Source organism: Ascidiella aspersa, chromosome 1, assembly GCF_963924565.1.
Source record: "Ascidiella aspersa chromosome 1, kaAscAspe10.2, whole genome shotgun sequence".
NCBI classification, from domain to species: Eukaryota; Metazoa; Chordata; class Ascidiacea; order Phlebobranchia; family Ascidiidae; genus Ascidiella; species Ascidiella aspersa.
Genome location: NC_139447.1, coordinates 12,489,216 through 12,516,110, shown reverse-complemented (window position 1 = coordinate 12,516,110; position 26,895 = coordinate 12,489,216). Strand labels below are relative to the sequence as shown.

At 33.9% G+C, this 26,895-nt stretch overlaps 1 protein-coding gene across 5 annotated transcripts in view; it reads left to right on the top strand.

The window, feature by feature from the left end:
* LOC146167564 (uncharacterized) overlaps positions 1-25,849 on the top strand; it is a 47,061-nt gene extending 21,212 nt beyond the window's left edge. The window contains exons 6-25 of one of the 5 annotated variants that reach the window (XM_083390902.1): positions 12,249-12,423; positions 12,523-12,788; positions 12,919-12,969; positions 13,082-13,129; positions 14,207-14,357; positions 14,593-14,722; positions 15,210-15,415; positions 15,691-15,931; positions 16,826-16,965; positions 17,103-17,155; positions 17,344-17,480; positions 17,622-17,855; positions 18,317-18,490; positions 18,555-18,664; positions 20,787-20,935; positions 21,500-21,665; positions 21,910-22,036; positions 23,359-23,486; positions 23,869-24,046; positions 24,467-25,849. In XM_083390902.1, coding sequence (XP_083247028.1) covers positions 12,249-12,423; positions 12,523-12,788; positions 12,919-12,969; positions 13,082-13,129; positions 14,207-14,357; positions 14,593-14,722; positions 15,210-15,415; positions 15,691-15,931; positions 16,826-16,965; positions 17,103-17,155; positions 17,344-17,480; positions 17,622-17,855; positions 18,317-18,490; positions 18,555-18,664; positions 20,787-20,935; positions 21,500-21,665; positions 21,910-22,036; positions 23,359-23,486; positions 23,869-24,046; positions 24,467-24,738 — 3,136 coding nt within the window. In that variant the 3' untranslated portion in view covers positions 24,739-25,849. Of the gene's footprint in view, positions 1-12,248; positions 12,424-12,522; positions 12,789-12,918; positions 12,970-13,081; positions 13,130-14,206; positions 14,358-14,592; positions 14,723-15,209; positions 15,416-15,690; positions 15,932-16,825; positions 16,966-17,102; positions 17,156-17,343; positions 17,481-17,621; positions 17,856-18,316; positions 18,491-18,551; positions 18,665-20,786; positions 20,936-21,499; positions 21,666-21,909; positions 22,037-23,358; positions 24,047-24,466 lie in introns of those variants that run through there. The other 4 variants (XM_083390901.1, XM_083390904.1, XM_083390907.1 and 1 more) reach the window with 4 other exon arrangements.
* Positions 25,850-26,895: the final 1,046 nt, after the last annotated feature.

Genomic DNA, 26,895 nt, shown 5'->3' with positions numbered 1-26,895 from the left:
GCTGGGAAACCAACCAAGCTAATAGTAAACGGGTACCCGCCAAATGAGATGGGTCGGTCGATATACCGTTAATTCTCGATATGGCCGAGATCGTGACTTGTAATCAAAGTTTCCAGATAAAAAATATAGGTCACTGATTCAACTCTATTCTAATGGCAATGCGACATTGTTTTCGGTCATTTATGTCGTGTTTTTGTTTCTATTTAGGCGTGCTTAATATAGTCGTTCTAAGAATGGAGTATGTCTAACCAACGACATAAAATAAAAAAACGACCATAGCACCAACTAGAGAGGTGATTATACAAAAGTACATTAGAAGGATTTTATCGAATCGCACAGAGAGAAAAACGGTTTTGGTTAAAGTTGCCATTGAAACTTTTATTTTCTAGAGTGCGATGGAACGCATGGCGTCATTGTGATAAACGATTTTATAGAAATAAGTCAAACGATACGCTAGAAATGTCATTCAATTTTGCGCTAAAAGCGTAAAAAGTGTTCTCCCATTATATTCGCCTGTGCCTGGAAATACACTTAACTTTGTAAATAGACGCTCAAATTTAATCTATGACTTCCATATGTCCTCTTTTAGGAGGACTTAGTCCTCTTTTGGAAGAAAAAAATTAATGTTTCTTCGAGAACACTTTTTGCGTTATCTTGTGTATCTTTAACGAAATTATATTTATTGATTTTTTTGTAACTTTTCGGTATGAGATCTAATTTAAAACAAATAACCGTTCGCCGACAAAATGTACGAGCTTTAATCATTTTCTTTCAATTTTTTTTTTTTTGAATAATTTAAAGAATACACACAATATTCCTTGTGAGAAACTGCCAAATAAATTTGCCTCGTATTTGTGTATTTTGTTTCTTATATTTTGCTGGATATGCCTTTAATTTTCTCAATATAGGTGAACAGTTCTTCAAAAGTAAAACGACATTTGTCTTGTAGTTATACTGACCCCTGTTTCGGCGATAAAATATGGTAGGCCCAAATTCAAGACTTTTTAAATCGATATACGAATCAAGAGAGACACACCGCGGGACGACCAAAAAAATGCTTTTTTTTAGTTGAAACGTTAACATCCAGATTACAAAATAATGTGTTTGTAATAAGACTTTTGTTTGCATAGGGTTTTGTTCAAATATTTATTTTGATTTTATAAAAAGTGCAAGGATTTTTTAATACAAACTGTGCAGTCGGACTTTTTCCGGGCACAAATTGAGAGTACGAGATATCGGATTAAAATCAGTTCGGTCTTTTCTTGGAATAGGCTAACGTGTAATTACCGAACGGAGAAATTTAAATTTGGCATATGGCAATTTAATCGATTCTTAATAAGCATTTTCGCCTAAGACCGCAGCCAGAACTCAAAGTACAGTAGAACTTACGTGGGCGAAAGAAAATCACCCTGCAGGGTCCTAGCGGTCTTTCGCATTAGATCCAAGTGATCCCTTTAAATAATCTTAGGTGCCCTAGCGGTCCTTTCGATTGATTCTATAACTATACCAGACATCCTTACGATAGGCACTAGGAGTCCTTGCGGCCCAGTTTATTTTATATACACAAAGAGCAATATGTACCACACATACATTTTTGTCACGCAAAGTTAGAACATTCATTTTGTCGCACATAGGAGTTTCACTTCATCTTTTGGGGCGGCCATTGATTATTATAGCTGACGAAATTCAAAATGTCAAATGTCTATTTTTAACACCCATTACCATTACCTCACAGATTTGTTCAGCGTTGAGTTTTTGGACTGAATGACACCCAGTGACAAAAGTTAAAGTTGGTAGATACTTAAACGTCCATTGTGAGGTTCCAAATCCAAGCGTTTTCAGATCGTTTCCTATTGGCTGAAATTTTATGACGTAATACATTGTTATTAAGCCCAAATGTACTCAAACGCAAATTTACCGCGTTGATGTACTGTAGCAAAATCATAAGGCGTTACATAAAAAATCGTTTATTGTCATGTCGGTAAATAGGAGAAACTTAATTGGCTTATGGGTAAATACTTTGACAATGTTTTGCATCTTACGCCGTAAAAGAAGCGCAAAATATACTGTTCTGATTAAATAAACAAGCGTTAGCATGGTTCAAAAATTAGTTTAAGTGTGTTTAAACTTGATTTATAATATCGCCAGCCAAAGCGAGTTGTGATTTGTGTGTGAATGCACGTGTGCAAAGCCAAAACAGGCTAGTACAAAAATTTGCTTACAGTCTGCTTAACTGGCCGTACGCAATATTGCTGGGTATACGACATACGTACTAAACTTAATAACTTCGTTTTGTTTATCATTTATTAAATTCGGATCTTGGTGTAATCTATTGTGGTGGTCTAAGTAACCTGGGCGAAATTGGCGCGCCGGAATTTGGTTTTGGGCAGTATCTCCAAAAGTTGTGACGATATAAAGCTGAAATTTTTTTATTGTGGCTCATTTCAAAGGTGGTGCCTCCTAGTTTATATCGTTGAAATTTGAACTTGCGCCCCAAGTTTGCCCAGGTGTCTAATTAGGCTAAATGAAGCGCACACACCCTTAAATAAGTTGGAACTATATTAGTGTAAAAAGTCAATTTTACCCACCACCAGTAATTGTTAAACACACCTTAGGCTTAGCTTTAAACTGACATTATCTTTACAAGACTGATTGTATTTTAACTTGGCACTTTGGTGCCACATCTACAAAACTTACAATTTTTGTTTCATTTGCATTAAGATCTTGTAGAGAAACGACGCATGTCTGTTTGTGCTTGTAATTATAGCGTGTTCGCCTGGTAAAGTGTTAAATATTTCACCTAGATACTCATTTCCTTTCGTGGCCGTTCTGGCAAATCTAGCCGAAATTCGACTCAGCCATCGCAGTCGCTCTTGTGCTATATAGTGTCACGCTGCTGTTGGATTAAACTCTACAGTCAACGATGCGCTCCTTACTGGCAACACGTGTTTTTACTGCGCTGTAAGCTCTTTTATTGAAAGCGAAATATGCTAAATTATGTGAATGCACAATAAATCTATAAGCGACCTGACAGTATGCTCTTTGAAATGCAATGACAGTTCGTTTTAGTTTAGATTTAGTGGAGTTCAGATAGCACGGTGGTTATGTCTCACCTGTTGAAATATACATTGGTGACCCCGACGTGATATGAACATGCAAATAAATCCTTCTGAATGAAATTTTATGCATACTGTCAGGTTGCATAGAAAGTATGAATTAATTTGGTTTGCTAGCGCTTTTCTCGTTTGTAAGTATTTTTAAGCTACGCCGATCAGTTCTGATTTGTTGAAACGTTTGTTAACAAGTTTATTCCAGCGTTATTGCTTGTTAAATTGATATTTGATTAGATGTAATGCAGAGAAAAATCGTTTGACGCTTTAAATTAGTGGTTACGCAAGACTGTTATAGTTATTGTTGCGAAATTATGACCCTTTTTTTTGGTAAAGTTTTTAAGGTGAAAATATTACGATCGAGGTTGACTGCGAACACCTCTCGTGATATCTAATCTCAAAACCAATAAACGGATAGATTCTATCTCAACCAGCACTTACAGAAGTCGTTACTTCTAAAGTGTCAAAGCCACTGCGGCTACTGTCTCTGGTCACGTGTTATGGTGATTGATGTTTTATATCTCACCCAAAATAACCTGATCACTTTGTCTGAAATTCCTGCGTCACTTAACCGTTATGATTTATAAGAAGGAAAACAGAGCAGAAGGCCAAACCTTGTTGCCAATTCCCAACATAACGCGAGATTTATCTCATTTGTGACTGCAAGCGAGCATGCTCTGGGTATTATAAGCCCATGATTTTTAAGGCTTTTGATGCCTCATTTACTTTTCAGACGGTGTGAGATAACCGTCATGTAGTCCACATGAAGTTACTAGCATGCAGAGAGTAACTTTCTAGAATGACCTTTTGCGCCAAGGTTATAATGTCTGCTATTTAGGGAACCCATCAAATGTGGACTAGGCGATGTAATTTGTTTTCGCGTTTCTGAGATTAGCACCTTACCCCCTTTTAATTGGTATTCTAGAGCAAAAGACTCTAAGCAACTAACTTCAGTTTTGCGATTTGAAATTTGAAATTAGAATTGCGTTTTAAGACGATCATTTTCTGCATTATAGGCTATTCAAAAGTGTTTTGCATTGTTGTTTATTGTGCCTTTTAAGTACCATTTCAGACTTGCATCGTGTCGTACGATCAGCTACCCCTGGAATTGTCCGTTTGCCGCCAAGACAAGGAATTCATGAACATTTTTCGCTCTATTGAACACCACGATTTCCAATACGTGCTGGATCGATATTGCACAAATGTCAAACATTCTGCGTTTGCTGGTCGACTCGTGATCGGATCCTGGGAAGATTTTAAAGAAGAAGCGCGGCCCAACGAACTGCTCGAGACCTTTTTCGTTTTCCAGGGAGGAAGGAAATGATGTAGAGAAACGTCATGTCTCACCTGTTGAAATGAACAATCTTAATTAGCAATTTTTTAATATTGTAGTGGATTCTTTGGAACTCTGTGACCCCGTCAACTCTGTCCATTCTATGAACAGCCTGCCGGCTGAATCGCTCATGCGGTCACTTTAATTTCCCGTCGCGTATTGTAATTTTGTTTGGTCGTATGGCCTTTTTTTTTTTTTTGTTGGTCGTATGGTAATTTTTGTGGGTCGTATGGCCATTTCCTAAGTCGTGTTTTGTGTCGCGTTTTCTAACGAATTAGTAATTACTCACATCTGTCCGATGTAGGCTATATAAGAAATGTTGTAAATCGTTAATTCAGCAGTTCCACTGTTCACTTAGCTGGAGTCAGATCGCTACGTACCGTACACGGAGGTAATTTATTGTATGTATCGTAAGTACCTGTGTAAGTACTGTTTGTCGTTTGCTTATATGCAATAAATATTCCATCTTTGTGCTTAAAACCCACAATTTGGAGACGCACCCGACGTGGTATTTGAACACGCATATATACCTTCTGACAAACTAATATTCTAATATAATTATTATTAACCTATTGTGTTGATTTAAATCTATTTTGTAACCTACGCTTTTGTACCTATTTTTAGTCTTATTTACCGTGCGTGCTATTCTTAAAATCGTTATGTCGAAGAATAACTTTTCCGTTTTGTTTTCAAAGGTTTCAAGCAAATTTAAAGCTTGCAACGTCAAAACTTCAACGCGTATAGCTGCCATGCTATGTAATATACGGGAAGGTAATGTTTTTCCGAAACCTAAGGGAATTAAATCGAACTTTTCCATTTCTAAGCTATACGTCTTACGAAAATAGGCTCTTTTTCTAAACCTATTTCACCTTTCTCTAAAAAGAAATTTACAGAAAATAATGTTTCAATGCCATTGGTTCCAGTTGTTCTACCGATTGCAGTGCCAATCTCGTTGCAGTTTGACAACGACCAACCGCATTCAACTTTCGAAGCCGCTCCATCGTCGTTTTGCACCACGGCAAAACCTTTAAATGTTCCGGTAAAATCTTTTCAGCCTGTTGCAGTTACGTCCAACAGCGAACTTTCAAATGCAAAAGCGATGCCTCGTCAACAAAGCGAGTTTACTGCATCTACGACGTTCCAAACATCTATGACGTCATGCAATTCTACGTCAAACTCTATTCGAAAGGTACTTTTAACCTATCTTTTTCACCTTTCTCTTTACATAATCTTATCAGACAGGAATTCTTGTCGATCGATTGATGATTTTAAGTATCTCGATGTCTGGTATCGTCCGCCTGACCTAACAGCTTGCAAGCAAATCTTGCGGATCTGTTGCGACAGAAGCAGCACTTTCCTACGACGTTTTCACCTGATGATAACATAGTGAGCTTTCATAACTTTACTTTACCTTATCTATCTACGGCCTCTTACTATTCTAACCTTGACTATTCTAATCTTCTCTTCCTCTTATTCTCAGCTTTTTGCTAGTTTTCTTAATAGACGTTTTGTTAACGTTTTTGGGTAATTTTTAGCGCCTATGGCTTAAGGTTGTCGCTAACGCAGGGATGGGCCTTGCATAATCAAATTGAATTTCACTAATACGCTCACGAAGGATGGCAGCTATAGTTTATTCGTAATTTTTGTGCGCGCTATGCATTGTCAGTTATTGATACATGCCTTGTTTACCTTTTTACGCACCACGCCTGTTTTTCTCTCTAAGCCGCCGCTATTGTAAGTATGTTGTTGCTAAATTTTGAGCACGTTTTAATGTTGTCATATCGGTCGAACAATGCAGATTTAAAACCGCCTTTGAGCTAAACTAAATTTACGGCATTGCTGTTCAGTCATTTGCAAAATTACGTCTCTTTTTGTTAAGTTAAAGGTGAAACTTTACGCAAGAGAATATTCTTCTCTCGTAAACTAATCTCTAAGCCTATAAACAGATATATTTATCTCTCACACTTACAGAAGTTGCGCCTTCTAAAGTGCCATTTCCGTTTGCAGCTAACCTGCAGTCTGGTCCTATATGGTTTACGGTGTTTGATCAGAGATATCACACCTAAAATAACCTGACCGTTTTGTTTGTATTCCGGGCATAGTTCCCGATGTTTTCAAGGCCACGTGATGCCTTTTTACCTTACTGACGGCTGAGGTACCGTCGCATGTCCATTTGAGTTACAGGCTTGCATAGTGTAACTTTTTAGTTTAACCTTTACGCCAAGGTTAAAATGTCTGTCATTTAGGGATTACTTTTAAAATGGACAAGGCGTTTATTTTGTTTTCCAGTTTTAGAGATTAGCACCGTTTAACTTTCTTCATTTGGTATTCTAGAACGATAGATTCTAGGCATTTGACTGACGGTTTTTCCTTTGAACATTAAATTACGATTTTTACGGCTCTATTTCTGCATTGTAGGCTGTACATTTTTTGTATTCGCATGTTGTTAAACGCCGGTGTAGGTATTTTTACACAGATCGTTCAGCAACAAAGTACCAGCTCGATTACGGAGGGATTCTCGAACACTACAAAGAGCAGTTCAGTTTCAGCTCTTTGACTACCAACGTTCTTTGTACGAAGCGAGCTTTTTCATCGTTGGACAACAGTCATCTACGCCTTGACGGTCCGCCACCGTTCCTGACTTGTGCTACAAGGAGCCGGCCGACAAGGAGGACACCATTATCCAATGAACAATGTTTGACATGTAGGAGGAACACCACGAATATGAAGTTTCTCCAGACCTCTTGTCTTAAAGGCAGGGAGAGTGAATTGTAGTGGATTCTTTGGAACTCTGTGACCCCGTCAACTCTGTCCATTCTATGAACAGCCTGCCGGCTGAATCGCTCATGCGGTCACTTTAATTTCCCGTCGCGTATTGTAATTTTGTTGGTCGTATGGCCGATTTCCTAAGTCGTGTTTTGTGTCGCGTTTTCTAACGAATTAGTAATTACTCACATCTGTCCGATGTAGGCTATATAAGAAATGTTGTAAATCGTTAATTCAGCAGTTCCACTGTTCACTTAGCTGGAGTCAGATCGCTACGTACCGTACACGGAGGTAATTTATTGTATGTATCGTAAGTACCTGTGTAAGTACTGTTTGTCGTTTGCTTATTTGCAATAAATATTCCATCTTTATGCTTAAAACCCACAATATGATCAAAGTGCAACAAATTAAGAAGGATCTTCTACTTGTGCACAGTTGGTGTGTGCTGTTTCAATCACAGTTGCCATTTTTTCTTACAAAAATAAATTAAATAAAAAAACATCTAGATTTATCATAGAAAAATCTAAAAAAAATTTCTAAAAATATGAATATACTACTTGGACATAAAGGGCCTTGCTTAAAGCTTTAGATTTGCTGTTTCAAAAAACATTTTACTGAACATGACCAGTTCTGGAAATATTGATTTTATAACTTACTAAATTAATTATTAGCAAATTGTAAACTTATGAAATTACTAAAATATTTATCCTAGATATAAAATCTGCCACCATTTTAGAATATTAGTGTTGTAAATTTTTGGTTTAATAAAGAAAGCATGATCAATGTATATGTTAGGTATGTGCACATTTAAAGCAACAAATACATTTTTGTGAAAACAGTTGTTTCTAGAATATATATATATATCCAAGGGTACTGTAAGAATGTTGTATAAAGTGAGATATCATGATTCATATTAGTATATTATTGGTAAAATATAATTAGGTACACCGTACATTAGATTTATTTTTTGTTTAATATCTTCCATAGACTTATTTAAATAGTATCAAATGATGTGCTTAAACATGTAGCTGTAGGATAAATTAAAACAGTCTCATTAAAAATCCTACCACAATGCTTATTATTTAGGTAGGGGCTGGTTTAGGTTTTTGGTTGGTTAAGCATTATTATTAAATGTAATAATATTTGGTCCACCCGAGCCCAAACGCTAACACAAATAATGTTACCAATATAAGCCCCTGGGCGAAAATTTTGTCGTATTTTTCTTCTATAAAAAAATAAATAATTTTGGACGGCCGCTCAGCTGATCGTCTGTTACGTCTCAAGATTTCATCTGTAACGTCATAAAATTTCAGCCAATAGGAAGTGATCTGAAAACGCTTGGATTTGGAACCTCACAATGGATCTACCGAACAAATCAGGGGAATACCCCAAAGGCCAACTTCACTCTTGTTTTTTTTTCTTTAGTATCTAACGTAAATAGTTCTATAGCAACCACCTTGTAACTTCAGTTCTGCTTTTTTCCTCGTTTACATGATGAAATCGGTAACATTCAAACGGCCGATAGATCCCTGAGAAGTACAACGATGAATCAACGGTAGGTATGCTAATTAATTTTAATATTTGTTTTATTAAACTTTAAAACTACTAAACTTGTTGCAGTTGTATTTAATATATGCTAGGTAGGGCAGTAGCAACTTTGGGGCTGGTCTAGAATCCTACCACAACGTACAACATTATTTGGGTTAGGGTGAGGGTTAGCGTTTGGGTGACCTGGGCCGAGATTGGTTTTGGGCATTATCTCCTAAAGTTGTGACGATACAGAGTTGAATTTTTTACACAGTCCTTGTAGCCTATTGCCTACACATTTCCAGCAAACACACTTTTAGCTAAAAAATCAGTTATGAATATTAATATTCAGCAATATTAACCCTTAACTGTGAGCCAACAAGTTCAAACTTTAGCGATATAAACTAGGAGGCACCATCTCCAAAATGAGCTATAAATCATGTTTAAATTCATTCGAAGTGGTTGTTTACTGTTCCTTTGAAATTTCAAAACCACCCAAGTTTAAAAAATGCCCTTCTTTTTTTAAGTCAGTACAATATTTTGCTTTATAATATACAACCACTGTAACAAGTAAAAGTAAAAAATAGCCAATTTATACTTAGGTTTATATGCAACAAAACCGTTTTGTGGTTAGGCCTACAAGATTCAAATACATCATTGTTAACCAACTTGTGCACCAATGTATAATGTAATTTCCAAATGTAAAAAATGGGCTAAAAAATGTCATATTTTTAGCAATGCATGCTTATTTATATTTATTAGTAGCCTTGCATCGAAAGCTAGATATTTTATGTTTTATTCATTGACCTTTGATAAAAGCACAAACAACAAAAACTGCATAGTTATCAATTTTTGTATGTTGTTTTGGTAATAGTGGAAAACTTCCTATCATGGACCCTTAATTGGCACCATCAAAAGTGTGATGGAAGCTGTCTGAACTTAGTGTTAGGTAACTTTTAAGGCAAAACACCAGGCAAAGTCTTATCTATGTGCGTATTGTGAATAATTTACAGTGGTTTTTCTTTTTTTCAACATGAAGCAAGTATTGATGTAACTTATTCGGTTATTCTCTCACTGTGAGATTTATAAACTAACGATTTCATGTCCTTTTTCAAACAAACCAGATTTTGAAATGGAATAAGTGGACACAGTTGGGAATTTTTTCTGAATACAAAATTACCCATGTATTTGCAAGCACTATTTTTGTTAAAAAGTTTTCATTTTAATAAATCCAATGCAAGATCACTTATATTTATTAGTCACTCTAAAGAATTTCGTATATTATAATGACATTCAATCTGTATATCCTAAGTATTATCACATATTTTGTAAATTTCCATTGCCATGTTACTAAATTTTCGACAGCAAACAGGTTGACCCATGAGTGTTTATGCTCACATAGACAAGAAGTTTGGTACTTGAATAATCAACAGTTTTAGCATTACATGTGTCTTTAATGATTTTTTTAGACTCTTCAAATATGCTGCTGAAGATGTGACGATTGCTTGGTTTATTCATAATTCGATTGACCACCGAAAAAAACTTCAAGTGTCAATGCAGAGAATTGCTCATGTTGAAATTCAGAAGAATAGTGTAAACAAACCACAGTATGTTTTTTCACAGCTTGAAGTAAGTTTAAAAATAAATATGGCATAGCACATTCTTAGATAATTACTTTTTTACAACACCTTAATTTTTTTTACCACGCCTTATTTTTCTAAATATGTAACTTTTTTGTGAAAATATTCTTTTTAAACTACGTTTGTGTATGGATGTTGGATTCTTAGTATTTATTTAGACAGAGATACTGATTATTTGAGGGAAAAATAAGCGCCCATCTGATCTAAATCCCGATGACATCAGTGTTATTTACTATGATCAAATAAGCCAAATTGCTAGGTGCAGTAGTAATGACTTTTACGATATTAGCCGAATTTTATTTTATGCCAGGAAGTCAGTTTAGTCGCAATTTTTGATGTGATATTGTTTTTAAATAATTAATTATATTGTGAAGTAGGAAAACCTGCAGTGAATAAAAACATAGTTTTATTATCCAAATTAGTTTGGTATTGGATTGGTACTGTTAACACCTGCAGATCAGACTAAGTACAAATAACTTATCACCTGCATTAAATTAATGCTTCAGAAATCTCATCTACGATAATAAAAATATGAGATCAATGTACTTATTTTAAATAGTAATTGTTTTTTAATTTAATGGTTTTTGTTGTTCTTGAAATATATTCTTTTGATAAGGTTTCCTGTTTTTACTTAAAGTTGGCTAAAAATGAGAATTTCGCTTTTTAAAATCATGAAAACAATTTGATTTTTGGTAAATTGAACAAAAATATATAGTTCATTTTAAGGGCAGGGGGTGAAAATAAAAAGTCTGTAATAAAATAGGTCAATTAGAATGTAAGTATTTTCAAAATGTCAAATTAAACTAAACTATTTATACAAGAAACAGTTTTTGAGGTTAACCTACATGATTTATTTCTGATATTAGTTAACAACAACAATCTCAACTTGAGCTGGTTGATATTTACTATTGAAATTCATATAAGATTGGGTGTGTGTTTTACTTTCTTCCCCATGTTTGGATTTATGTTTTTTTTAACAGACATGTAAATGACTGAAGACAATGTATAAACAACAATAAAATTTATTTAAAAATTTGTAATTATCATGGTCTAAAATTATTATTTCTAAAAACTATTATCTTAGTTTCTTATAGACATTTATTATAATGTCCACATTGTAATTATTTAGCTAAACTAAAAAATGATCATAAACTAAATAAATTGTTTAGTTTTTAAAGCTTGACAGTCAGTTATTGTTTTTTTCTAGGGCAGTAATATATATCCTGCTGAATTTATAAGAATGTGTCTTGATCACCTCAAGGCCTTCTTACGTCAGTACACAACAAAACAAGAATATTTTGAACAAGAGGTTCTGGACAGGCAACCCCCAACTTTCTTTACAGTTCAGTCAAAGGATGAAGACCACAATCTTTTTGTTCGGTGGTATAAAGATGCAAAACATGTGCTTGTCTGTGGTGAAATTAGGCAAGTTGAACAAAAATTGAATGAAATCAGACAACAACTTCCCACCATGCCCAAGTAGGTTAAATTCCATTATTATTGCAAGATTTACTTTTCTTAAAATGCCTAATTCTTAATTACTGAAAAGTGCCATTTCATGTTCTAATAGCAATACAAGATTTTATGTTATTTGTAAGATGTAATTTGTTTAATAAGCTTTTGATAAAATATTTTCTTAGTCGTTCCATCTCAAATATATATGTTAACAAACTATTTAAGTTTAAAGGGTAAGTTTTTGTTCTTGAGAAAATACCGAATTTGGGCGCTCATGAGAACTGATGACTAAAACGAACATCAATATACTTGAATGAATTGTATCTCTTTAGTGTAATATTAAAGCATATAATGTTAGTGATATACCTAGAGCAAGTAGTTTAATTCATTTAAATTATCAAAGTTATTATCTTATAGAAAAGAGAAAAAAGAGGCATTTGTTAAACCAATCAACAACAAACACGTCGGAATGTTTATAAAGAAGTCCCAAAAACATAAGGAAGAACTTGACAAACTCTTTTCTGGTTTTGCTGTTGTTTCTATTTCGGAAAATTCAGATAGAAAAATGGAATTCAGATGCCTTCAAAAAGGGGTATTTACATACTAATGGAGCTATTTATTTAGGTTATTTGGTCTTGGCTATGTAGTATACATATTTTGAAAAAAATTGAAATGTTATTTTCTTGTACAGAATGGTATGCCACGAAACAACTTTGAAAAAATGTGCATTAATCTTCTTAGTACATTTGAAAATCTATATAAAACTGAGCAACTAGAGTTCAACAAAGGGAAAGTATCGAACTCAACCCTTCCCCTTAGTTATTTTAACCCTTCTGTTAGAGATCAGCAAAAAGTCTTCGTCCGCTGGTATAAAGATACTGAACAAGTGCTGGTTTGTGGCCTTATAAATGATGTGGATCAAAAATTACTGCAAATAACGAAACAATTTGGAAAAGGGTAAATCTGTTTCATTCATGTTTTAAATACTATTAAATTAAATAAATATTCAGGAAGACCGTTGTTGTTCAATATTTGTTGCAGTAAAAATATTTAGCATTAGGTTTTATAAAACTCGAATAAATTTCAGAACCAAAAAACCTTGGAATGAAAACAAGTTGGATAAACAAAATAAAAACTTGTGAGTATATCTCACGTTTTCAGCTAATGTAGTACATCTACTATATCAAATAAATGTTGTTAACCAACTCTATTATTACAGCACTATTTTTAATGCCTTATTTTTATTTCAGAATTTCCGAAACTGAACAAGAACAAAGCTGTCCAAAGTATAAATGCAGGTAAAATATATTTTAATCATTTTTATTGTCAAATTTATTCAAAATAAACTTTCTGGTTGTCCTTTTGCTACAAAAAAATTTGTTTATATTCGCAACCCATGAACTGAAATCAAAGCTGAGCAGCTACAGTGGATTAAAAGTAGTAATTTTAAAAAAGAGTATTTTTGCTGCTTTGGTATAAACACAAGTAAAACTAAAATTTTACAAAAAAAGAGTTATGTGTATAAATGATACAAACAATGGTTGACAAGGTTTGGTGGTCTGATACCAGTCATCTGTATTTAAAAAACCAGGCGCAATTTACCATATTAGTAATGAACTAGACCAGGGATGTTCAACCCGCAGCACACAGCCTGCCTGATGTTTCTGTGTTGCCCACCACTTATTCTCACTTTCAGTAGCCTTTATTTAAAACAATTGTTTTGACTATCATCGCAACATGTAGAACATGCAGGATTGGATGTAGGCCTAATCTTATATTTTGTTTAAGCCTATATTTAACACTAATACTTTAAGACCGCATTCAACATCCATGAATCACTTGTGCGCCCATCATTGTTAAGAAAGGTGTTTGTGGACTGATTCAAAAAATATATCAACCCAAAGGTGTCGTACTATGGCATGTTTTGACATGTAAACTCAATTTTTACATGTAAAGTCAATTGCACTATAAGGCCGAGATTTCTTGTTTTTTTGCGCAAAGTTCACTCTCTAAGGAGTGTTTATAAGATAACTTGTTTATGACGCCACAATGTGTTCACCCTTTTAATTGAATAGGTTTTGCGGCCCATCAAAATTTTTAAAGTGGTGTGCTAAAATAACAAATAATCGTCTTAAATTAATTGTGAATTGTTGCAATACTTAAAAGAGCACAAAAACAGTTAGTAAATTGGCATGATATGTTTGATCATTTCATTGTGCAATTCCAGTGTAAAGCTTTATTGAGAAGAACATGCGAATAATAATTTTATTAAGTGTATCTTCTATATAGCTGAACTTATGACAATCAAATTTACTTTTTTGAGATCAATATAACTACCACTGTATATTATAAAACCGTTGTTTTGCATTCATCAGGATTCTTATTGTTTGTGATATTTTGAAAAAAGTGAATGCCACATTTAAAGGACGTGTACAAGTGAGGTGTTTTCCTAATGAAGAAAAGATTGTGTATGTGGGATTATTGGAGGATATTGAAATAGTAAAGAAAGAAATTATTTCCCAAGAGGCAAGAACATAGTAGTATTTTTTTTGGAAAAAATAAGATTATTGAAGACAAAAACACACATATTTGCTGCTTGTTTTAAGATCGCTCTATTAATTTATTATTTTTATTTATGGCAAAATCTGTGTGCATTTATAAAAAGTACAACTACTGGAACAAAATAAATTAAAAACTAATTTTATTACTGAAAGCAAAAAAAAAATAAACATGTTATTTCATGACCTATAACATTTTACAGAATGCATTACTCAATCAAATTCCCACTATTGCTGTTGCAAGTAGTCAGTTTTTGCAAATGATGTTTGAAAACAACAAACTGGATATGGAAGAAAATATTTACGACTCGTTCAACAAAAAGAAAATAAAATGTTTATAAATTTTACACTGCTTTATCTTAATTTTAGGATATTTGTGTTTGTTTTTAGAATTATTATTGTAATGATGCAGTGTTTTTTTCAAATCGCAAAGTAGATTGAACAGTTTTTATCGTTTAATTTATAGCTTGTAAAGGTTTGATCGATTAGCTGTAAAAAAACACAAAAAACGACATATAATTTTTAATGAGCCTTCGTATCCATGGGTAAACTCTTCTCCCACTTAGCTTTTACAGATTTAACTTATACCCAAATGTAGAGATGTTAGAATTTGACATTTTGTTCTAATACCCATACTCACTATATTGGACATCAAGTATTGTAATAGACCCTGTACCAAATTATATCTTAATTATGCTCAAATGAGCAAAGTAATTGAAATTAAAATGCCCCAAGTTGTTTTTATTCCAAATTATTAGGCCAAAATTTGCAAATTTTTTGTGCAACAAAAAATAACAAAATATTTTACATTTTTACTTAGGTGTGACTCATATGGAAGGTGGAATATTAACCCTTGTAGCTTCAAACAAGACACATATAAAAACTGCCTGTGATGCCCTTTCAGCGATGGTTAAAACTCATACTGTTGATATTCCCGAAGACCTTTCCAGTTCTGCACTTAAGTTAGAGTGGAGCACCTTTGTGAAAAGACATATCACACTAAAATCACTTTGGGCTGTGCAAGAGGTAATCTTCTTGATATACAAGATTGGTATTTATTAATGTTACCTGCCATCACAATTTACAGTTTAAAAGACGTGATACGAAAAATATAAACCTTTATATTGTAATATATTATCTTTTTACTGAAAGTTTATCTTGTATGTCGCCTATTTATCACAATGAAGACATATGGACTCTAAAGGTGGGGTATAAAATATACAGGAAAGCATGGCTTAGGCTTAGCCACTTACCCCAACCACCAAACCCTAAAAAAAAAATACAGATTTGTTTTTCTGTAGGATCAATGCATCAGAATTTGTGGTTTAGAAGCTCCTCCACTTATGTTGGCAGAAGACGAGCTTAACAAGTTGTTTGAAAGAATTCTAAAGAAATCTATAGTATTTAGGTGCTCCAAAGCAAAAGCATTGATTATTGAGACACACAGAAGTGATAACCAAGGATCCTTCCCCATTTCCACTACTTTTAAAGCTATTTCAGAGGGGGTTGAAATTACAGGGCCTAAAACTGATGTACTAAAAGGTGAATATATGTTGTGGGTGTGAATGCTTGTCATGGTTAAGATCAGGGGCGGGCAACATACGACCAGCGGGCCGGGTATGGCCCACAGACAGTTTCCGGTCTTACATGATATTGTGGCCCGCGGCCACATTCTGCCACAATCCCCCGCTACTTGATTACTACTTCAAATAATAGTGATTGTTGGTTATTCTTTAGTTCTTTGTTTTCTTTGTGCTTTTAGATTTTTTGTTTTGGGTTAAAATTATAGTTAGAATTTACAATAAATATTTTTCCATGAGTTTGCCAAGAAATGTAAGTTTGACAAGGAGTGTCGCAAATTTAACAAGGATTGGATGCCAAAGTACTTTTTCACTTAAGTCGGCAAGAATCAGAATTTTCCTTCAAATAACAAAATCTGACTGAATCGGAATGGCAAAAAACAAACGATTCTGGTTGAACATCAATGATAAAGAATGTTTGGATGTTATAAGATAAATAAATTTCGCTAAATGATGCTTTTACTAGCGAAACATATTTATCTTACGACATCCAAACAAACTAATTTTCGATTACTAAGTTCTGTACTTAGTTTATTCTAAGTCGGCAAGAAAGCAGTATGTTTGATGTGCAATGTATTGCCCTGTTTATAGGGTAAAACATTAGCCGCCATTATGCGACAAAACATGCAAGCTTTGGCAGTATTTAATCAACCCTCCAAGTACTTTATTTTCCACTATCTGGCCCGACGATCGGAGAAGTTGCACGCCCCCTGGTTAAGATGTTGGGGACTAGCTTAGTTTAATTTATATGCGTTTGTTTTCGGTTTATATTTTTTTATATAGTTTAATGCTAAACTGAAGTGGAAACCTGCTGCTTCACAGATAAATTTAATCGTTTTTACACTTCTGCTTTTAGTTAAAGAAAGGCTTAGTAATCAGATATGGCATTCTGACAAACTGCAATTTTTCGCTCCGAATCTTGTCAACTATTTTGGTAGTGATCAATGGAAGAAAACTTGTAAATTGCTCATCTCGGAATACAGATGTGCAGTGCTGGTAAGGCCTTTACCAACCTAATGTTTTTTTACAGATCTACAATTAAATAATTTGTTAAAAAATGCTTCAAGTTCATAAGTTTAAATATGCTAATGTAACTGCTTAATATTTTGTTCATTTATTTTTTTTTCCAACAGAGTGAAAACACTGGGATTGCAAAGAATAAAAAATCATCTTTGCCAGTTAAGAGGTTAGTGATTAAACTTTTTAGGGCTTGAAGTTTACCAATTTTAACATTAAGATAATAAAGCTAACTACCTGGTGTGTAAATATTTAAACCTTTAACACCGCCTGTGTTTAATATTTGTTTAATGTGATATTTAAACACATGAGTAAACCATACTGAAGTGTTGCATCAATAAAAAAACATTTCTTCAGGAATACCTTAACAATTGCTGGGGGCCCTATTTGCAAATATGGGGATATAGCTGTTGAAGTGTGCTTTGGAGACATTACAAAGCAGGTCACAGATGCTATTGTCAACGGATGCACCAAAGACTTCAATCTTAGTCATGGTCAGCAAACTTGATCTTATAACACTGTAAAGGCACCAACTTTTTAATTGTTCAACTCAAGAGTATTATTTCAATTTTCAAACATTTTTATCATTTTTTAAAGTGACGGCTGCCTTTAATGAAACATGTTTCTATGTTTAGGTGAACTTTCTCCACATATATTGCATTGTGCGGGTTCCCAGATACAAACTGAACTTTTAAATGCAGTTGGTGACAGTTGCCGAATAACAAATGGTTATAAATTGCCCTGCAGGAAAGTTGTTCATATGGCCACACCAAAATCTGAAGACAAGTTATCCCAGAGTATTTTGGACTCACTGTTATTGTCTGATAAAAACAGTTGCAAATCTGTAGCTATGCCTACACTTGGTGCTGGTTAGTCAAACATCACGTTATGTTTATAAAAATACGTCTTTAAAATGATATATTCTTTTATTATTGTTTATCTAAGGTGAGATGTGTATCAACAAATTTACCAAAAAAGCTACAAATTTTTGGTGTTGTCATAAACGTCTATTTCTTAGTTGAAAATAAAATTTGTTGTGTCAAATAGTATAACAAAGTTTCCACTTTTAAAACAATCACTTTGTTATTTAATAAAAATTTTATTTAAAGGGCTCAAGTTTAAAATAACCATTATATTAAATCTCTCATTCTATTACAATAACTTTGTAATGTTAAGACGCATCAATTTTCATATCTAAGCAGTTTAAATTCAAGTTTAATTGATGTTATGTATCTCATCAATCTCATTAAATCACTATCATATTCTATTAAATCCGACATATCTGTGAGGCACATTTTTTTGTGCTGTCTAAACCTGGTGATATGTTTAGGTGGGATAGGATTGGACGTCCTTGATGTTTCAAGAGCAATTTCCACTGCTTTTTTAAACTTTGCATCTGGTTCACCAAAGAATGTCAAAACGATCAAACTGATTGTATTTGATGAAAGTGTGCTGTCCGTTTTTCGCAATTATATTTTGTCACAGGACATCAGCTTTTATAGTGGTAAATCTTATTAAAATTATTTGTAACAAGGTTGCATGGACATATGCTGTTACCGTTTTAGTAGGTTGCACCAGTAAAGAAACTATTCTATCTGATTTGGAAAATAAGATGAATGCCTTAAACACAACTTCCAAAATTGAAATCATTTCAGATGTGGCTATGAATTTGATTGAGGTGAGTTAAAACTGACTTTGTTGAAAACCTGCAATATTATACTACAACCACTTATGAAGCAAGTTTTGTTTGTTTAACCTTAAACAACCACTTGATTTTAACAAACAATATTACTATCTGGGACTCAAATGAAGGGCATTATTTTATCTTTCAACTTTTGATTTTTTCTAAAACATGGTTATGAAACAAACTTACTAGCATCCACCGAATAGTTAGTACTTCAATAAGAAATGGCTCATTTTCTACACTACAAGCAAAAACTTAAAATGTATGACATCTTCAAAATACAGGGAAAAATAAAAAGAATCAGTTTAGTAGGTGGTATGTTGTGGTATTCATGTTGACACTAAGGCAGAAGAATTATTATGCTGTGTTTAACATTATGTATATGTTTACATGACACTGAAGGAGACACGTGAGAACCCAGAAACTGCCATTTCATCATTGAATTAGACTTTGGTCGTAAGATGATTACTGCCGCCAGATTCAACATTATCACATTCTTCCAACTGCTTTTAGTCATTTCAATTGTTGACCATGTTTATTTAGTCTATGTTTTCTCTATAGCCGGCCAAGCTGCCAGTTGATTCTATTGCACTCATCATACTTCACTTAATAAACTATTAATAACTTGTGACTAAAACTTAAAAGAGGCTGAGTTCTATATGATTTAAATTTGTTAATAATGATACTTATAAAGTTATTTCTAACAAAATAGGTAGCTTTTCAAAAAAAGTTACACATAACCTAACAAGCGTCTCTGTGCACTCTATAGGTTTTTTTTTATCTAAAACCCCAGTCACTCTTTACCTATTAGATTATTTTAATAATATCCATGGGAGCCCGCAAGGAGGGGCACTTGCCCCCCCCCCCCTGGAATTTTAAAATGCGATTATTAGTATAATTTGAAAGTGTAATATGTATTACTTATACACTATCCATTGCCCCCAGTAGCGTATCCAGGGGGAGTGGGAGTCCTTACTCCCCTTTTTGTCGTTTTTGTTGTCGTTTTTGTCATGGTTTGACAAACTGTTCGAAGCGGCGTGCTTTTTAAGTAATAGGGTCACACGTCTTAATCTAATGCGAAACAAAAATCAAGCGCAAAACGCAATTTTTCGTCTTTAGTTTGGTCGACCGTAAACGCTGGATAGTTTTTCTCTTTCGTTATTTGTTTAGGTTGACTGATTAGCAAGTGTGTATTCGACAATTGATAACGCTAAGTCAAACATTCTTTCTTTTTTTCTCGCTAAAAACGTCGAGTTATACGCAGTATGTCCCTCACTGTTCGGTCTCTGCGCTAATATCCGATGTTGGTGTAACATCGACATTTGTTTAACTGAAGCAGATTCTTAAAAGAAAGTATAATGATGCATTTTAAGTAATGATAGTTAACGCAAAATTATGCTCTTTAAGCATACTCTAGAACCACGTGCTAAGTGTGCAATGGACATAACTTATTTTCCCTCAACCACAGCTTGTAATTTAGCTGACTTGGCACACAGCTCGGCGCAGATGTTGCGCTAATCGTGGCATAATAACACCCGGAAAAAACGATCTTCGTTTAGTATTGCTCGGTGAAAGGCGTGCTTGTAATTTAGCGCTAGTTCCGTTCATGGAACTTAAAAACTGCGCTGCTGATGGTCGAATTATGTTTTATTGTACCACAATTAATCACACATATTTCACGGTCTTGGTTTGTTTATTTGCCTGAAGGTAACGATTGCACACTGTGGTTTCTGAGTTTTTTTATCACGTCTTGCAAATAATCTATGACGTCATACTGTCACTGTTTTATGACGTCATTATTCATTAACGTCAGACGAAAAATAGGGAATTCCCTAAGTTGAAAATTCAGGACCCTTTTTTGACTGGTTACACCCCTGATTGCCCCCCCCCCCCCTGGAAAATTTTCTGCATGCGCCCCTGCTAATATCATAAATGTGTAATGGAAATTATTAATCTAAAACGGGAGAACATTCAATGCTTTGATAATACTCTGAAAGTCACACAAAGTGCTGATAGACAACCAAAGAGTTATGTGGCAAGAAAGCACAGCTTGGGTCAATAGGCTCACATAGGTGTTTAAAGGTTAAACATAGATGTTTGTGTGTTTTGTTTAAAGGCAGCACAATATCTTCGGGCAACTTTGGAAAGCAGTTTTCCCCTACACACGGTCTCTGAGGATAGCATTGAAAAACTGGAAGTTAATGATAAAATTGATATCTTTCAAAATGCTGTCAACTTGAATTCTGTTGTAACCATCGAGTCAAGGTAAGTACTTTTTTGGTATTATTATTTTAATAATTTAAGTTTAGAAGTAATAATAACATAATTGAAAGCAAAACAAATTGAAAAAAAAGTTGTGGCTCTATTTAATTTGGTTGATGACAGTGAATATAAAAATTCCAACCAACTATGGTTTTTTTTTCAATAATATCAAATAATAATTAATCAGAGCTAATGTTAGGTCTAAGTATAGGTAGTTATCCAATGCAAAGTGAATTGGTACTAATACAAAACTAAACAAAGATATTGACTTTACCTGGTGAGTTAAGATGCCTAAAAATGATATCATGGAAGATAGTTAAACAGACATTCACTATGGTAGGTAACTAATTTATTTTAGTGAAATTATTCCTAACTTCATGTAGGAGTTATAGTGACATGTTAATGTCCTGATTTAATTATTGATATTCGTTTCAACTGAGTACCAACAGTACATCTGACACAGAGTGACATTTTTATTACGTAAAATATTGGATGTCAGTATGAGAAAAAAATATTTGTCATTCCTACTTCTGCTTCTTTAAATATTTCATTTTTTTTTTTTTCCAGAACAATCTCTATCCGTGGTTGCTTAGAAGCAAAGGATTTTGTGTTCAAAGTGATAAGTGATCTCAAAGAGAGTCTTCAGTTATTAAAGACATGCAAATGGGAGATAGAGGGGTGCAATGAACTCCTTCCTCCGAGAGTTGGCCTTGCTATCGAAAGACGATATAAGGTTTCAGTTGTAATTTTGCATAAAGATTCATGGGAATTATTCTCAAATTGCTCCTCTAGATTTAGCCTAAATTGTACACAGATTGTACAGTACACCACAGTGTATTAATATTGATATTGAAAAAATAAGTTTTGTATATTTAACCCATTTAAATATTATTTATAAGTATACTGATTACTTTAAATTCTTAAATTCTTTAAACATCTATTTCAAAATAAACATCTGCTAAACATAAAATTTACAGACAAACCAAAAGGCAACCTTTCAAGTGGACTTGTTTGGGGAGCCTTCCCATGTTGATTTGTCAAAAATGACAATCTTAGTTGGTACATCAAGTAACTCACTGAAGCTTCTAAGGTCCACAAATGAAGGTAATTTTTTTTCCAAAAAATGTGTTTAAACTATAAAAAGACTTTTTCAACACTTACTGTTGCCACAAAGTCTTTGAATGATTTTGCTTGAATTAAAAGAAATGTTAATGAAGTATTAAACCCCGTATTTTTTCAAAAATTAATTGGTATTTTATTGTATAAGTTACATGTTTTGAAAGTGTCTTGTAAAACAAATTAATTCAAACTTGTGCTACATGTCATTTACACTGTTTTGATTTCGAATTGCATTCAAAATACATCAAATGATCGAATTTGAGGTAAATGAAACTAAAAAACTTCTTTAAAAAGTATTTTACTTATTTCTTAAAAAATATGTCCCTGATCACAATAAAATTACCTTTGTTAATACATTAGATTATAAATTGGCAATATGTCAACTATTTAAAATAAATTAGGTTATTCTATATTACTTTTCTATTGTTATAATGCCAACTAATTTTAACAGATAAGCAGTAGCTAAATATATATATTAATGTATTTTTTTTATAGAAACAAGCATTTTTAGCAGAACAAAACAGAGAGACAGATTAAGAAACTTGCCAAAAACAAACATAGGTCAGAGAAGTCCGTTTAAGAGTGTAGTATTTACAATATATTTTTTTTTAACTTTCAGACTTATCAGCTTATATATAAGAGTAGTTCAACAGTTTAAACAAAAAAAAATCAGCCTATTCAAGTCAGAAAAATGACTATACCAGTGTGTTTCAAACCTACAAAAATGAATGTTGCCTTAGAAAGTTAATGACAGTTGTTCATGTGAATGTAAAAGTCTCGAATATAAGAACTTCAAATTAACCTTAAAATTACCCAATGCCAATGGGTGTAATTATATCATAGTAACACGCGGTGATTTTGCTTGGTGTGCGTTTGCAAGTGCTTGATTAGGCACAACGTGAACCAGTTGAGTTTAGTTACAAGGCAACCGTGGGAAGTGGCTTTATTATCGCCTTGCCTTTTAGGTCAGTGCCTTTAAGCGTCGTACCGAAAACCCATCAAAGGCTGTTTTAACTAGTGGAAACATGCAGTATAACTTTTATGTATTACTTATCCAAACTGATACTGTCGTTACTCACCTGAAACTCTCATCCTAAGTTAATCGCGAGTGATTCCCGAAGGCTGTGTTATTCGATAGCCATTATCATTTTGTGTGTGCACATTATCCCTAACACATAGGCCTACCCAATGCACAATATTTTTGTAAACATGCTCGAAGTTAATTTATTATTTAAAAATCTTTTGGCCAAACATAAAGAACCCTAATCCTGAAAACTTGTTAATCTGCCTCAATCTGTGTTATATAGCCATTGAACTTCCACCGCGCTGGGATCTTCAATTGGGTCATCGAGTTGTGTTATCGCCGTCAACTGAAGAATACGCTGCTGTTTTGAGTAAATTTCAGCGTGGGGGTTTAAATACCACAGTACATCAGGTGTTTTTCTTGCATCATTATATTAACAATCTTGCCAATAAGGTAGAAGTTGTGTATTTAAAAACTTTTTCACAGACAATAATATAAAATGTTGTTTGGCTTTCTACTTTCCAAATTTTTTATGGTTATCCTTTTGCAACTTTTACCTGGTAAACTGTATGACTTATACAGCTTGTTAGAATAGCCAGTTTACCGCTTCTACAATAAATAGAAAAACAATAATATATTTGTTTTGCTCTTTCCTCGTTACTAAATATATAAGACCATCCGCTATTTTCGGATTCTGAGGCAGAATCCATGCGCGGTGCCTCTTGACTGGAAGTAGATGTAAATTGCCAAGCGCAACTAGATTGCTTTGGATTTTTATTGCCCTTTACTGCAGATCGAACGGATCCAAAACGAAGATCCTTACCGCCAGTTCAAGATTAAAGAGAATAACGTGAGACGTAATATGGTTTCCGACCAGCCTGTTCTCCGTCAACTTTTTCATGGAACTTCACGTGAAGACGCCGACAAAATTATAAACAAAGGATTTAATCGCAGTTTTGCTGGCAAGAATGGTAGGCTATGTTTAGTTTTATCCCGTCTGTTTTGTACTTTTGGAATTCAAAATTAGGGTGAAAATAAACAAAAATCAAGGCTTAGCGTAATAAAAAAAAAGTTGCAACAACCCAAAAATTTACTCAATACAAAAGGTTTGATTTTACAGGATTCAAAATTTTTTTTGTAGTCCGCGTTTATTTTGGGTCACAGTTTCAGGTATATTTTTTAGGCAATACAACTGTATTAAGTCTAATTTGGAGTCTCGTATTTGTAAACTCCTGTGCAGAAAAAATGTAGGTTTACCCTAACGAGTTGTTTAATGTGATCAAAGTTTTAATATCTATTTTCTTTTCGCATTTGTTCTTAATACCGACAACCGAAGATGCAAAGTATTTGTGATCGCCATAGAAAATTACTACAAAGTGTTTTTTGCGCAGCGACTGCTTACGGACTCGGCGTTTACTTTGCAACGACGTCGTCCTACTCGACGAGGTTCGCCAATCCGGACGCGACAGGTCGCAGAAGAATGTTTCTGGCCGAGGTTGTCACGGGAGACTTTGTCCGCGGAGATTCCAGCATGAAAGAGCCACCGATGAAGAACAGCAGGATTAGTTACGACAGCGTCGTCGACAATATCGCCCATCCCTCGATGTTTGCGGTTTTCAACGACACGAGTGTCTACCCTTCTTACCTTATTACCTTCCACTGAACCTTATTAGCTTACTAACTGAAATTTAAGCAAGTTGCGCCATCGTTTTTATCATTGTTTTATAAAAAAAGCTTAAGAATAATTATGCTTTCAAAAAACAGCTTTTAAACCAATATTCCACATATGCGCCGTATTTCTTCAGGTGTGTGCGAGTAGCCCATAGTTTTCATTTTAAATATCTAAAATGTGAGCCTTATTTTTAAATCACTGAAAAATATTTTTTTTGAGAAGGAGTCTCTATACCGTGATCAATTTTGTCACGAACGCACAGCTTTGTTTTAGAGGCCATAAGGCTTTTTAAAAATAAACTGATAACGTTCCAATTCACTTTGTAAATGTATTTTAGTGTTTTTGTAGTCGTTGTTGATATAATTTGTTAAATAGATATTTAACGAATCTTAAAACCCAAAAAAAGTAAAAACTAAAGCAATAAAATTAGCATTAAAAATGATTGTATATTAGTTTATGTAGATACTGTGAACCTGTGAATATGAATACTGTTTTATAACAGGCTATTTTGATTTTGTTTTTGTTTTTGTAAAAACTTGTAGGTATTTAATACCTTTCTATAAGTTCAATTTGATTTTTGTATTCACACTTAGTGTAAACTTATCAATTTCACAATCAATTTTCTTGTAATCTGTTTTCTTATTTGCTTGTTTATACTTAAATTAATTTCATTGGCATTTTTTGAACGCTATTTTGTTTACTGGGCAAACTACTCGCAGGTCTTTATGTTGTGGAAGTGGCTATTTGTGCTGGGTTGGGCATTTCCCCGAGGTAATTCACCAAAACCAATAGTTTTTGTATAAAAAAAATACAAGACTTTCTTCGAAATAAAGCAGATGTATTGTTTTCTTTCTTTAATTCTTGAATGCTTTTTTTCATTTTTTTTTCAATGATTAATTTTATTAACCCGATAACAATACTTTTCTCATTCTGTTCAACACTTATCTAATTTATTGTAAATAAAATAGTCTTTAAATGTTGGGACTACCGCACCATTGGCACCAAGATGCTGTCAGCATAGAGTTTCTTGCTTCTTCAGTTAATCAAATCAATACGCTCGCACGTCTCCAAAGATTTTGGTGGTATCAACGTTAAAATAATAAAGTCACAAACCTAAACGATACTAAATTGATTTCCGTTTTACTATTTTTATAAAAGAACTAAACGTAACAAACCTTTAAATCTAAAAAAAATATTGTTAATTTAATCTATTAAATTACCAACACGTAAAAACTCGCGTCGTTTGTAGGCCAACGTATTTTGAACTTTACAGCGACACGTTTCTTGCAGCTAATGTAACAATTGTCGCAAAATCAAAGTACCGGTACATGAAGGAATTCATTGTGCTATTAGACCTATCGTCAGGGAGCAACTTCCAGCACTAGTTATTTTAACATCTTTGAAAAGGAAAACATCAGCAACAACCACGAAACCACCAACGCACAGTAGATATAAAAGCCGGGTAAAAAAAATTGATACTTAATTAAGGGCCCTCGATAAGTTCGCATTCCAATATTAGTTTCGAAAAACTCGTCACATTTGTAAAGTCTGCTGGGAAACCAAACACGGTTAATTCACCAGATGGATATAATTAGCTTCTTAAACAACGGACATCAACAACCTATATATAAAGTACATCCACTTTATTTTTATGCTTTTGGTGTTAAACAGATATAATACAGCGTAAAGCATATTTTAATCAAAGTCAATACACTGGGACTAGATTCAGATGTGTGGGTTTTAAGCACAATGAAAGAATATTTATTACAAATAAACAAACGACAAACAGTACTTACAGGTACTTGCGATATACGTAGGCTACAATAAATTGCCTCCGTAACGTATGCGATATGGACTTCACAATTGAACAGTAGGCACTGTTCTTTTTGGTATATAATGAAATCATTTATAAACAGCATTCCAGCTGGCGGTAATTAAATATCGTGACAATGCGGTTGGGCGGCGCAGCAAAAAACAGGAAACTCGGACAAACGACGAAAACACGATCAGGCAATAAGCTGTCAATGTGATGAATTCACAGAGGCTGGTGTGACGACATCACAACCAGCCAGTCTGCTTTATCTGATTGGCCGGGGTTTCAAGCCGGGAATAATATGGAGCAGCGCAAGCTGCTACAGATGCAAATAA